Source organism: Aphelocoma coerulescens, chromosome 23 (assembly GCF_041296385.1).
Source record: "Aphelocoma coerulescens isolate FSJ_1873_10779 chromosome 23, UR_Acoe_1.0, whole genome shotgun sequence".
In the NCBI taxonomy this organism is placed as follows: domain Eukaryota; kingdom Metazoa; phylum Chordata; class Aves; order Passeriformes; family Corvidae; genus Aphelocoma; species Aphelocoma coerulescens.
In genome coordinates, this window is record NC_091036.1 from 5,677,371 (window position 1) to 5,690,668 (window position 13,298).

Genomic DNA, 13,298 nt, shown 5'->3' on the forward strand with positions numbered 1-13,298 from the left:
CATTTTGGGGTTGTCCTACAGAGCCAGGAGTTGGAAGGATGATCCTTGTGGATCAGGATATTCCATGATTTTCTCAGCTCTGGTGCTGTGTGAGGTTGGAATTGCTGCCCAGCAGCCCAGCAGCAGCAGGGAGGGGGTGCAGGAGGGCACTGCCAGCTCTGCCCAGCACATCCAAGAGCACAAAGAGCAGCTTCCTGCATCTGCTCCGTGCTGAGGATCCTGTGGGACAGGGCTGGAGCCAGCCTGGAGCTCCTGCAGCTCCCTGGCTCACCCCAGGCTGGCCTGGCCGTGTCCCACAGCCGTGCTGGCACTGCTGAGCTGCTGAGACACGTGGGGACAGCTCTGTCTGTGTCCCCACTCCTCCTCAGGGCATGGCAGGACTGGTTCCTGCTGGACATGGGGCTGATAATTGGTTCTGAGCACGGCTCTGCAGCCAAACCACGTTCAGCTGGTTTGGGTTTGTTCCAAGGCCGCAAATGGATTTTTGGACGGTGCATTTCATTCTGTAAAGTGGCTGCAGGAGTTCTGCCTGAGGAGCTGTGGCTGCCACATCCCTGGGAGTGTCCAAGGCCAGCTTGGAGCAACCTGGGATCGTGGGAAGTGTCCCTGCCCACTCAGGGGGGGAATTGGATGATTGAGGACCCTTCCCACCCAAAGCAGAGTGGGATTCTGTGCAATGACAGCTGGGACTGTGCTTTAGAGGCCAACCAGCACCGAACCTGCCAGGATTTCCTGCCTTTACACACTGAAACCTTGTCCATTATTGAATCCAGCGGGATTACAGCCACCACAGGGTTGGGGAGAGAAAATGTGCCCAGCCTGTGCTCTGGAAGCTGCAGGAATCCTCTTGCTGTGTCTCTGGTTCTTCTGCACCTCTGTTCCAATCAATAAATCCTCTGAGCACCCCCCTGCAAAAATCATGCCCAGGTTTTTCATGAGGCTGGGGATTATCAGCCCTGTCTGTTCCCTTGGCTGAGGAAATTAATAGGTGTTGATTTCCAGGGCAGCTGGAAATAATGGGATTTCTGCTCTGTTTGTACAATTGGAATTTCCCAGCCCTTGAGCCCTGAGTTTTTTTCTGTGTTCCTTCTGCGAGGAAGTTGGGAGAGATGAGCTAAAACAGGGGAGGAGAACTCCAGTTTCTCCCTCACTGGGTTACTCAGCTGAGCTCTTACCTCTGCATGCTCCAAAGCCAGGAACAATTTGGGACTGAGTGAAAGCCACTGATGTGAATGAGAAGTTATTTAAAGCCATTGCCCCCCCTGCCTCTCTGAAGGTCAAGCAGCACATCCACGAGCGGGGAGGGAACACGCTGGGAAGCGTGACTGGGCTTCCAGGAGGAGGCCCAGCCTCTCCTCGCTCCTGCTCTCTTTTATTTTGCCCCTGCCTTGGGCTCAGTGGGGTTGGAGCAGAGCAGGAGCCCTGGCAGGGATGCAGGGGTTACCTTGGAGTGGCAGCTGCCGGCACAGGGAGGGAGGGAGGATTCCTTTTAGCTCCCTGGGGAGTGCAGGGGAATGAGGGAGATGTGGGAAGGAGAGGGGAGAGGTGGGAAGAAGGAGGGAGAAGAAGGAGGGAGATGAAGGAGGGAGAAGGAGATGTGGGAAGGAAAGAGATGAATGGAGAGGGGAGATTTGGAAAGGAGAGGAAATGTGGGAAGGAGAGGGGAGATGTGGAAAGGAAAGGGAGGTGGAGAGAGGAGAGGGGAGATGTGGGAGGGAGAGGGGGATGAGGAAAGGGAAAAATGAAGGGAAAGTGAGGGGGAAGGGAAGAGAAAAGGGAAGAGAAAAGGGAAGAGGGAAGGGAAGAGGGAATGGGGAAAGAAGGGAAGGGAAGGGAAGGGAAGGGAAGGGAAGGGAAGGGAAGGGAAGGGAAGGGAAGGGAAGGGAAGGGAAGGGAAGGGAAGGGAAGGGAAGGGAAGGGAAGGGAAGGGAAGGGAAGGGAAGGGAAGGGAAGGGAAGGAAAGGAAAGGAAAGGAAAGGAAAGGAAAGGAAAGGAAAGGAAAGGAAAGGAAAGGAAAGGAAAGGAAAGGAAAGGAAAGGAAAGGAAAGGAAAGGAAAGGAAAGGAAAGGAAAGGAAAGGAAAGGAAAGGAAAGGAAAGGAAAGGAAAGGAAAGGAAAGGAAAGGAAAGGAAAGGAAAGGAAAGGAAAGATATGGGAAGCAGAGCCCATCACCCCACATGTGATGTCTCAGGTTGTTAGTTGGGTTTGCAGCAGGATATTCCCAGCTGTAAATGTAGGAATGGAAATGGGATTGGATGAAATTTCCTAGGCTGTTGGGCAGGCACAGTCAAGGACCAGCCGTGCTTGCAGCTCATGGAAAATTCAGTCTGTGATGGGAAACGGGAGGAAAAGGGGATTGGAACCGTGTGGCTTCTGCCCAGAAAGGGACAAATTGGGTGCAATCAAGGTCCCCTGCCAGGAGGTTGTTCCCTCCTCCATCCCTTCCCATCCTCCCTCAGGTGCTGCCTGGTAAAGGGACAAAAAATGCTGGATCTCACGTGGGAGGGTTCCTGGTGGATGGGTTTTTTTGGGAACCGTGGAGGAAGAGTCAGTCCCTTCCATCAAATCACTTGGTCTCAGTCAAAATGTTTCTGGCCACGAATCACCAAGTGGGTCTGTGATACTTCTGTGCGTGAAAAAACAGGGAATGGAACCCCTGTGATGGGAATGCTGCACAGCCAGGGCTGTCCTTGGAGAATCCAAAGGAAATGGGACTTCCCACCCAGAGTCTGTGGTGGCGAACAGGGGAATGGGGTAAAACAAACAGCGTGTTCCCATCCCTCCAGCCCCCAGCACAACCCCATCCCCACTCCCTGAGCTCCCCTCTCCCTTCCCTCCACAGCCGTGGGCCTCTCCAGCTGCCCCGAGCCGCCGGTGCCTGGGAATGGGCTGAAGATCGGGGAGCGTTACCTGGTGAACGACGTGGTGTCCTTCCAGTGCGAGCCGGGCTACGCCCTGCAGGTACCAACGCTGCCAGAAGGATTTCTGCTCTTCTGTATTCCCTGTATTCTTCACACATCGATTTGTACCTCTGTTATGGTACCCCTGGCGAGCCCCAAGACTTCTCCCTCCCTTTTCCCGAGGCAGAAAGACAAAACACGTTCCAGAGCTCCAAGCTGGGGGTCTGAGGCTCCTGTCCTGTCTTGGTTCTTCCAAGGTTGGAACCAGCTCTTTGAGACACAAAGTTTAGTCCCTATCTGAGGGGGGGAGGGTTCAGAGAGGGTTGAATTACTGTTGCAAGACATGGATCATTGATAGAATTATTGGGATCAATAAAAGAACTATACAAGCAATAAGCCTGCAAGCAAAAGGCCTGTGTGTGAGAAAAACTCTCCATGAGAAAATTCTTGTGTGAAGAAAAAACAGGGCTGGGAACAAAGAGGGAGTTTGAAGATTCGCAGCTGTTCAGATAAGACCGGGAGAGAAGGGAGGTAAACTCTGAATTCTTTTAATCATAACGTAACTGTAGAAGCTTGCCAATGTAAGTCCAATTAGGTAGAAGTAGAAATGCACTTTGATAAGTTTTAAGCCACTTAAGAGTTAACAAGCTGGTATAAGTGCCTCTGGATTGCTAATGAACGGAGTTTTGTTCTTATCAACCATATTGGTTTTGGACTGCAACTTTCTCCCCCCATCAGAGGAGCCAAAAGGCCTTTTACTTTCCAACATTAAGGCCTTTTTACTTTCCAACATTAAGGCCTTTTTACTTTCCAACATTAAGGCCTTTTACTTTCCAACATTAAGGCCTTTTTACTTTCCAACAAATCATCTCACCATTTGTCTCTAACTGGGGATTTTTGTCAGTTACGCTAATTCGCTAAATGTATAAATCTGTACTCACCCCATGCAGGGTTGGGCATTTCATGGATATTTTTCCATATCTTCCCGTGGAAGCCTCCAATAAAGACCAGCCTTTATGCTACCTCCCATACTAACATGATCTCCAAAGTGTGTGTTGCATTTCCAGGTCCTTCAAGGCATCACTTTGGCACCCCGGATGGGACAGGGACCTGGGAATATCCCTCTGGATCAGATCCACCTTGCAAGGAATTCTTTCCTGCCAGGACAGGAACAGGCTCCTCACCTTGTTTTCTATCCACTCCCAAACTCCCTGTCTTGTTTTCCATCCCTGCAGGGCCACTCCCACATCTCCTGCATGCCGGGCACGGTGCGCCGCTGGAATTACCCTCCGCCGCTCTGCATCGGTAGGACTCGACTTCTTTCTACCTGGCTGATATTTATAACACTTCCCACCCCCAAAAAAAAACAACCAAACAAGGATAAAGAGCTGATTTAGAGAAATTCAGGTTGGTTCTGCAAGTGTGGGAGAGAGTGTGGGAAAAAAATCTCCATTTGTTGCCAGGGAAATTGCGCCCGGGAAGTCCCCGCGGGCTGCCTGGAGTGCTTTGTTTTGGATGTTTGAGATGTGGCTATAGCACAAAATGTGAAACACAGAATTATCCCCCTCAACACAAAAAATCGTTCAAAAGGGAAAACCTAAATTTTCCTGGTGCTGGGAACAGGTTGGTTTTATGGGTTGAGGATTTTTTTTCCATCTTTAGTGTGGGGTTTATTTTTGTGGAATGCATCTGATACAACTACAGCTGCTGCTTTCACTGGGGCCTGGTGTCTCCCAGGATCCCAACTTGCTCTCCCCACTCTGGTGTCCAGCAGGTGACCACAGGTCACTTGTCCAGATCCTCAGATCTGCTCAGATGTTCAGGCCTGGAAAGGACTGGACATTCCATTTTCCCTGTGGAAGATCCCGAGGAGAAGAGCCCCAGAGAGGAAGGGAACTTGCTGGAGGGCTTTTTTTATTATTTGCAGCCATTTGCTTTTAGCAAATGTGGATGTTTAATATTCATATTGCACATTTTGCAGCTCTCAGAGAGACATTTATGCATTTAATAGCTTTAGTTAACAGTTATTTCGGGCTCCTGCTGTTCCAACTTACATCATTTGGCTTTAAAGTAATTATAAGAGCCAACAGTTCTTTTATCTGATGATCTGCAGGCCAGGAATAAATAGAGAGACATTTCCAGGAGAATGACTGAGCTGAAGGACCCATCCCCTTGGGAGCTGCTCTGAGTGGAAACAGAAGCCCTTGGGCTCAGCTGGGAGATCCCAGCATGGAGGAGGATCCCAAAAGCTGGGAAAACACAAGTTTGGTTCTTTGAATCAGCACCAGCCTCCCAATCCAGCAGGGTTTTGGCTGCTTGAGCTGGGCCTGTCTTTTCACATCCCTGGAAAAGGTCAGGCAGCTGCAGAGGGGCAGAAACACATCTGGAGCCAGCAGTGACCATCACCTTTGTGGGTGTGGCAGTCCTGGGGCTCTCTGTCCTGTGTCCCAACCCTGTCCAGATCCTCTGCTCCCAGCACAGTTCGGAGCTGTGCTGATTTTCTCCTGGTCTACTTCCTCCAACTGCTGGGCTTCTCAATAATTCAGAAGCACTTCTATTAAAGAGCCATTAGGAGGAAAAAGAAAGAGAAATCTTCTGGGAGAAAGCTCGTTAGCGAGTAGGGCGTAATGAGATATCGGACAAAGAGCCTGTGCCTCGCTGTCACAGCGTGTTAGGAGAACACCTGGCTGGGCTCTGCTGGGTGGTGCTCCTGGGAGCAGGTGGAGGTCATCCACATGAGCACAAGAAGGTGCTGTCAGTGTTGAAATTTCATGTGATGCCTTTGGTAAATGTATTTTTAGGCTGTCGTGGCTGCAGTCAGCGAGCAAACGCTCTGTGCTGTATTTATCAGTGATGGATTGATTGATTGATTGATTGATTGATTGATTGCCCAGAGATCGGCATGTGGGGCAGGTAGCAGGGAAAAGAAGAAGCTGTAACTGGAGTCAGAATAGTGATGCCCTTTCCTGGTCTTAAAATCAAGAGTCAAACACAGTTAGAAGGGGAAAAGGGATTTTACCTTGGGATTTATCTTAAGGATCCTTGGGTGCACACGTCCAGGTCATATGCACTGAAGTGCACCCCACAATGCACCCCCAAAAGATCAGGTATATCATTATAGGTGTTACTAATTAGCAGATCTATCAAAGATTCCCCAAGGAGAGGCTCGAGTGAGCCCCCCTCCCCACGGAGCCTTCCCCTGGATGGTTCTGTCTGAGTTTACAGAATGTGTTCTGGAGAGGACCTTGGGCTCTGGGGCACACTGATCCCTGGCTACGAAGCTTCTAAAATGCTGAGTCTCTCAGCTTGACAAACAAGGCCAAGAATGGAGGCAAAAAGCACTGAGAATGCAGGAGTTGTAAAAAGGTATAACAGGGGTATAAAAGAAAAGGCAAAAACTCTTCATGACATCAGTAGGAGCACTCAGCTTCTTCACAGCTGTCGGGAAAATTAATCCACAAACACCAGAGGTTTATGTCCAAAAAGGAGACAGAGGAGCCTTGTTACCTTATTTGAATAAAGGGAGAGGCCATGGGGCATTTCCCTGGGGTGTCTCAGGTTGCTGGAGGGTGCAGCCTCCTTTTTATCCCAATTTCCCGGCCACATTTCCCTCTCTTTTCCCCATTGGCTGAGGTACTTGAGAGGTACAGACTCCCCAAATTGCCTAATACAGACCCCCTTCCTAAAGTGTACCCCCTGCCATCTCTTTTCCTTGTGTCTCTGTTCCTTTTCTCTAAATCCAGGGATTTAGCACATCCTTGGGTGAGTAACAGTTGGTGTCAGTCAGTGGAATTCATGTGGAATTTATGGTTCCTCCCATTGTTTCTTTCCCCTCTCAGTACCTGGTTTTACCTACCAGCAGACCCACAGTTTGTTTGTAAAGATGCCTCCCTCTCATTCCTTTCACAGTCCTTTCTGAGCTGCCTGAGGTTTCCAGCAGGTGCTGGTGCCTGATTTGATCCAGTGTCTGTGTGCAGAGCAGGGTTTCCATCCCCTCTCTCACTGCTCAGATCTGGCTCTCCCTCTGTGATGGCCCAGACTGGATCCCTGGGCCCAGCCTTTCATCTCCAAAGGGCAGGAGAAAGGCTCATCCATTCCTGGCGTGGCCATGCAGTGCCTGGAAACTTGGTGCTGGTTCCTTTTTCTCAGCTGAGTTTTTAATTCCTTGATTTCCCGTGGCCGTCATCCAGAGAGACCCCTCAGGGATCCTGGAAGGGATCCTGTAACTGGATCCTGACCATTAACCCCGTTGGTTTTCCAGCCCAGTGTGGAGGAACAGCAGAGGAGATGGAAGGAGTGCTCCTGAGCCCAGGCTTCCCAGGAAATTACCCCAGCAACCTGGACTGCACGTGGAGGATATTGCTGCCAGTGGGGTTTGGTGAGAGAGCTGGGTTTGGTGTTCTGTCGCAGAGAGGGGGTGAAAAATGAGAGAATCCCAGACTGCTTTGGGGTGGGAAGAACCTTAAAGATCATCTCATTCCGCTCCTGCCGGGGGAAACTATCCCAGGGTGCTCCCAGCCCCGTCCAGCCTGGCCTGGGACACTCCCAGGGATCCAGGGGCAGCCCCAGCTTCTCTGGGCACCCTGTGCCAGGGCCTGCCCACCCTCACAGGGAACAATTCCTTCCTAATCTCCGCTCCAAAGCTCCTTCGTGTCAGTTTGAAGCCACTCTGTGCCCTCAGGACAGCTACAGTCCTGCTGAGTGCCCAGGCTGTCCTGGGATCTGCGGGTGGGCAGCGCTGGGGCTGGAGCTGGGGCTGGAGCTGGGGTTAGGGCTGGAGATGGAGATGGGGTTGGGGTTGGGGCTGGGGCTGGGGTTGGAGATGGAGCTGGAGCTGGGGTTAGGGCTGGGGCTGGAGCTGGGGCTGGGGCTGGGGTTGGAGATGGGGCTGGAGCTGGGGTTGGAGCTGGAGCTGGAGCTGGGGCTGGGTCTGGAGCTGGGGCTGGGGTTGGAGCTGGGGTTGGGGTTGGAGCTGGAGTTGGGGCTGGGGTTGGAGCTGGGGCTGGGGTTGGGGCTGGAGCTGGGGCTGGGGTTGGGGCTGGGGCTGGAGCTGGGGCTGGGATTGGAGCTGGAGTTGGGGCTGGGGCTGGGGTTGGGATTAGGGCTGGGGTTGGGGCTGGAGCTGGGGTTGGGATTAGGGCTGGGGTTGGGGCTGGAGCTGGGCCTGGGGCTGGGATTGGAGTTGGAGCTGGGGCTGGAGCTGGGGTTGGGATTAGGGCTGGGATTGGAGCTGGAGCTGGGGCTGGAGCTGGGCCTGGGGTTGGGATTGGAGCTGGAGCTGTAACTGGGGCTGGAGCTGGAGCTGGGCCTGGGGCTGGTGTTGGTGCAAAGGCAGGTGCAGTTTGAGAGCCAAACTCCTCCTTCCCTCTCTCCAGGTGCCCACATCCAGTTCCTGAACTTCTCCACGGAGCCCAACCACGACTTTGTGGAGATCCGGAACGGGCCCTACGACACCAGCAGCGTCATCGGGCGCTTCAGCGGCGCCGAGCTGCCCGGCTCCCTGCTGTCCACCTCCCACGAAACCACCGTGTATTTCCACAGCGACCACTCCCAGAACAAGCCCGGCTTCAAGCTGGAATACCAAGGTAAGGAGGGACAATCCTGCCCTCGGGGGAAGTGGGAGGGAGTCACAGCTTTTGGGCTTTGTGTTAATTCCGTGAGGGAGTAATCCAGCTAAGTGGAAAGGTGTTACAGGAAGGCCGTGCTTCATCCTGGCAGCTGGGATCTGTTCCCCCCAGCCACAAGGAACAAATGTTCCCGGAGTGCCCTGTGACAGTGGAATGCCTTGGAATTAATCCCAGCCAGGGTCACCTCGAGCCAAGCTCGTGGGCAAGGGGAAGAGCCCTTGGAGTTTGCTTTGGAGTGCTGGAGCTGCTTTTCCCTCCCAGCTGAAGTCCAGGCACATCCTGAGCTCAGCCTGGTGCAGGGTTGGGTAAATAATGAAGCAGCCAAAGAATAGAACAGGGCTGGCTCGGAGAGCTGGGCTGGAAGGAGAGGAAGAAGTTGTTAAAATACAGTTTCAGTCCTCACTTTTGGGGGTGGTGGGGGATGGAGATGCCTTCTTACCCAGCTGGAATCCTTGGGCAGCTCCCCTGTTCTGAACATGAATTTTTGGCCCAGCTCTGTATTCCTGGCTTTGGAAACCTTTTGGTTTTTTCCTGCCTGCCTGTCCTGGGCACGTGGGAATTCAGAGGGTGAAAGGAGAGAAATAAGTTTATAGAATAAAGAGTTTTGCCCTCAGTTTTGGGTGTGATGGGGGATGGAGGTGCTTTTTCCCCAGCTGGAATCGTGGGGCAGCTCCCCTATTTTGAACACGAATTTTTGGTTCTGCTTGACCCCCAGCTCTGCCTCCACAAATTCCCTGAAAACCTTTTGGCCTTCCCTGCCCTCCTGTCCTGGGCACGTGGGAATTCAAAGGGACAAAGGATGCCAAAGGCAGCTCATGGATTTCACCCTGAACACAACCAGGGAGCAACTGGGAGCTGAATGGTCTGGGAAGGAGATCCAGGGAGTGGGAAGGAGGGAATGTGTCCCTCCAGCAGGAAAAGCCTCTGCTCGTGCTTCATTCAGAGCATTAATTTGGGTCCTGCCTGTCCTGGTTGTGCCCCAGGTGATTCACGAGCTGCTGCCCCCGAGGGCGGGCGAGGTTCTCTGGGCAATCTCCTGGGAATTGCCGTGGAAATGAGCTCCAGCCAGGCTGGAGGATGCCAGGTGGAACGTGGTCACCAGCTGACTCCCATCCCTCATCGGAGCTGGCCACTTTGGGTTGGAAAAGGAGGCAGATTTCCCAGCTGGAAGTGGAGTGTGGGGTGATTCCATTCCGAGACAGTGGGATGGGGATGGGCCTGGAGCTCGTGGGTCCCCTCAGCCCCCAGGCAGGTTCATCAAGGTTTATTTCCTTCCATTAATTTGTTGTGTGAGGAGGAAGGAGCCGAGCACTCCTGCTGAACTGCTTGCTGTGAGGGAGCACAGAATCCCAGGATCCCTGAGGCTGGAAAAGCCCTCCAAGGTCACCGAGCCCAACCTGTGGCCAATCCCAGAGCACTGAGTGCCACATCCAGTCCTTCCTTGGAATGAGGACTCCAAACCTCCCTGGGCAGCCCCTTCCAACCCTTTCCATGCAGAAATTCCTCCCGATGTCCAACCTGCCCCTCCCCTGGCACAACTTGAGGCCGTTTCCCCTTATCCTGTCACTTTTTCCTGGGAAATGAAGTACAAAGCATTCCCTTTGTGTTTTCCTAGCCTACGAGCTGCAGGAATGCCCTGACCCGGAGCCTTTTGCCAACGGAGTGGTGAGAGGAGCCGGCTACAACGTTGGCCAGTCCATCTCCTTCGAGTGCCTGCCCGGCTACCACCTGATCGGCCACCCCGTGCTCACCTGCCAGCACGGCACCAACAGGAACTGGGACCACCCCCTGCCCAGGTGTGAAGGTACGGCCTGGGCTCACCTGGGCACGGGAATTCAGCTCCTTGGCTTGGAATGGGGCTGGAAGTGGCTCTGGGAGCAAAGGCGTGGCTGGGAATGGGCACTTGGATTGAAGGCTTGGGGCTGAGGTGTTGAAGTGTGGTCTCCGTGAGGTGTTTTGGTGAATATTTGGGGCAGTTCAGAACCAAAGGGCATCTTCTGAGGGGAATTTGGCTCTTGGGATGTGGGTGAGGACACTTTCTGTCTCCCAGCTCCCATGCTGGAGCTGTTATTTCAGCGTGACGCAGCCCAGGGTCCTCGGAGTGATAATTCCTCGCTGCTTTATTCCCTCAACAACATCCAGCTTCCATGAATTTAGCTCTGATAAATAAAAACAGTCCCTGGTGAAAGGATCTCGCAGCTCTGAGGACTCTCAGTGTGTCCTGCCTGCTCTCCTTCGTGTGGCATCTCCAGAATGTTCCAGGTGGGAGGTCCTCAGGAACCTTCCATGGTGTCCTTTCTGAAAACCACGCTGCTTCTGCAGGCTGGATTTACATTCCAGGCATCCAAACTCATCCAGATTCTCTTTTCCAACCCCCTCGTGGCTGTTTCAGCCTTTCACCCCTTGGGCTGGTGGCCGGAATTCTGTGGGATTTACTCCAGAAAGGTTTCAGATGAACCTTTAAGAAGTTCAGAGCTGCTTATTGAAGATTTCCCAGCCCATTTCCCGGGAGCACTGACCTTTATCCCAGCACTGGCTCGGCAGGAGCTGGGGAAGGAGGAGGAGAGGTGATATTTTCCCTCTTCTAAGTCCTTGAACCCCAGAGAACACAAAGCACAAAGAGCTGAATCTTCAGCTGCTCTTTCAGTGACCCCAGCAGGATCAGGGGAGCCTGTTCTGTGCCCATCTGGATGCTGGGGATACTGGGGGATACTGGGAGCAGGATTAAACCCTCACCTCCCTCAGGCATCGGCTCTGCCAGCTGCAAACACCCAGTTCTGCCCTGGTTTTGTATTTTTAAGAGGCTTTCTGGCCCTGCAGAGAGCAGAGGGGAGAGGGCTGGGAAGGTTTTGGCCCATTTGCTGCTGGTCTCTGAGCACATCCGGGCTCTTCCTGCTGCTAAAGGAATGCAGGACTTACCTTTTCCTGCCTTTTTTATCCCCAAAATTGTCTATTTTTGCCTGGCAGCAGGCAGGGAGGACACGCTGCCTTAGGCTAAGCCCCTCACTTGCCCTCGCAGGTCAGCACTGAGAGCTCCTTTAATTAAAAGAGAAGCTGTAATTCTGAAATCAAGGCACAGGGGCCCAGCTTTTCCAGCTTTCCAGGGAGTTTTCCCTGGGATCAGCAGCCTGGCTGCTGCTGGGCAGGGCAGGGAGGGACTTGGCCCCTCAGGATTTTTGGGGTTTGGTGTGTAAGGTTAAATAAACACACTGGGGAGCAGAGCCAGGCTGGGGAGAGCTGGAGCTTGGCTCCAACCTCACACCTGGATCAGCAGGGAGGGATGGGAGGGATTTATGGAGCTGCTCCTGCACAGGAAGGATGGTTTTGGCTCTTAACCCCAAATTAATGAGAGGGAGACCACGGAATTGTGGAGGCCGGAAAAGATCTTTTAAGATCATGGAGCCCAGCCATCAACCAGCACCACACAAGTGCCACATCCACACGTTTTTGGGATATTTCCAGGGATTGTGACTCCACCACTGCTCTGGGCAGCCCCTTCCCATGGAAGGACGGGGTCGGTGCAGCTCGTGGGCTTTAGGACAGGGTGACCCTTACCCCACCCAGCACCCACAGCTGCTGCAGGCAGCCAGGACCACGCTGCCAGCATTCCCATTCCAGCATTCCCATTCCAGCATTCCCATTCCAGCATTCCCATTCCCGTGCCAGGCAGCTCCAGACGTTGATGCTTGCACACAAAACTCCGAACCCTGAGGTCCTGCTGCATCCTGAGCTCATCCCTGGGCTGGGCCTAATTGCCTCGTTTAGTCTGCAAGTTCATTTGGAGCTGGAGGAGGCCTCCTGCAGCGGGACTGTCACTGGGATTGATGACCTGCATGCTGCTGCCACCCTAATCCTCATTTCCCTGCCAGCTGCTCCAGGATCCAGGGCATGGATTTGCTCCTGGGGTGATCCCATCCCAAACTCTGATTGCCATGGCAGCTGGAGGAGCTCAGGGATTCTCAGTGGGAGTGAGAGAGGAGTTTCTGTGCACACCTGGCTGGCACAGCTGGATAAAATCCACATCTGAAGAACTCCATAATTTTACCATCATGCAATCAAGCTGAAAATGCCCAGTTTTTTTCCACAGAGTTTTCCAGCCCAGTTTTTTCCACGTTTTCCAGCCCAGTTTTTCCACAGTTTTTCAGCCCAGTTTTTGCCACAAAGTTTTTCAAACCAGTTTGGTTTTGTTTTTTTTTTCCACTGAGATTTTCAGCCCAGATTTTCCACAAAGTTTTCCAGCCCAGTTTCTCCCAGGAAGTTTTTCAACCCAGTTCATTTCCATGAAGAAATGTGGGATGTGCTTGTGGCAGAGAGGAATTATTCGAGGCGAGTTAGGACAAGATCTGGATCTTCCTGTGTCCAGAATTGTTACCTTTGTATCCCAAAAAACAAATGAATAAAACTGGGATACAAGGATATTTAAGGGGATATGGAATAAAACTGGGATTCAAGGATATTTAAGGGGATATGGAATAAAACTGGGATTCAAGGATATTTAAGGGGATATGGAATAAAACTGGGATTCAAGGATATTTAAGGGGATATGGAATAAAACTGGGATTCAAGGATATTTAAGGGGATATGGAATAAAACTGGGATACAAGGATATTTAAGGGCATATGGAATAAAACTGGGATATAAGGATATTTAAGGGGATATGGAATAAAACTGGGATACAAGGATATTTAAGGGGATATGGAATAAAACTGGGATTCAAGGATATTTAAGGGGATATGGAATAAAACTGGGATTCAAGGATATTTAAGGGGATA

The 13,298-nt window shown here is 52.3% G+C and overlaps 1 protein-coding gene across 1 annotated transcript in view; it reads left to right on the forward strand.

The window, feature by feature from the left end:
* Positions 1 to 13,298, forward strand: part of CSMD2 (CUB and Sushi multiple domains 2) — a 368,722-nt gene that overhangs the window by 297,346 nt on the left and 58,078 nt on the right. The window contains exons 39-43 of the mRNA XM_069036010.1: positions 2,842 to 2,960; positions 4,135 to 4,204; positions 7,161 to 7,277; positions 8,275 to 8,484; positions 10,142 to 10,330. Coding sequence (XP_068892111.1) covers positions 2,842 to 2,960; positions 4,135 to 4,204; positions 7,161 to 7,277; positions 8,275 to 8,484; positions 10,142 to 10,330 — 705 coding nt within the window. The remainder of the gene's footprint in view (positions 1 to 2,841; positions 2,961 to 4,134; positions 4,205 to 7,160; positions 7,278 to 8,274; positions 8,485 to 10,141; positions 10,331 to 13,298) is intronic.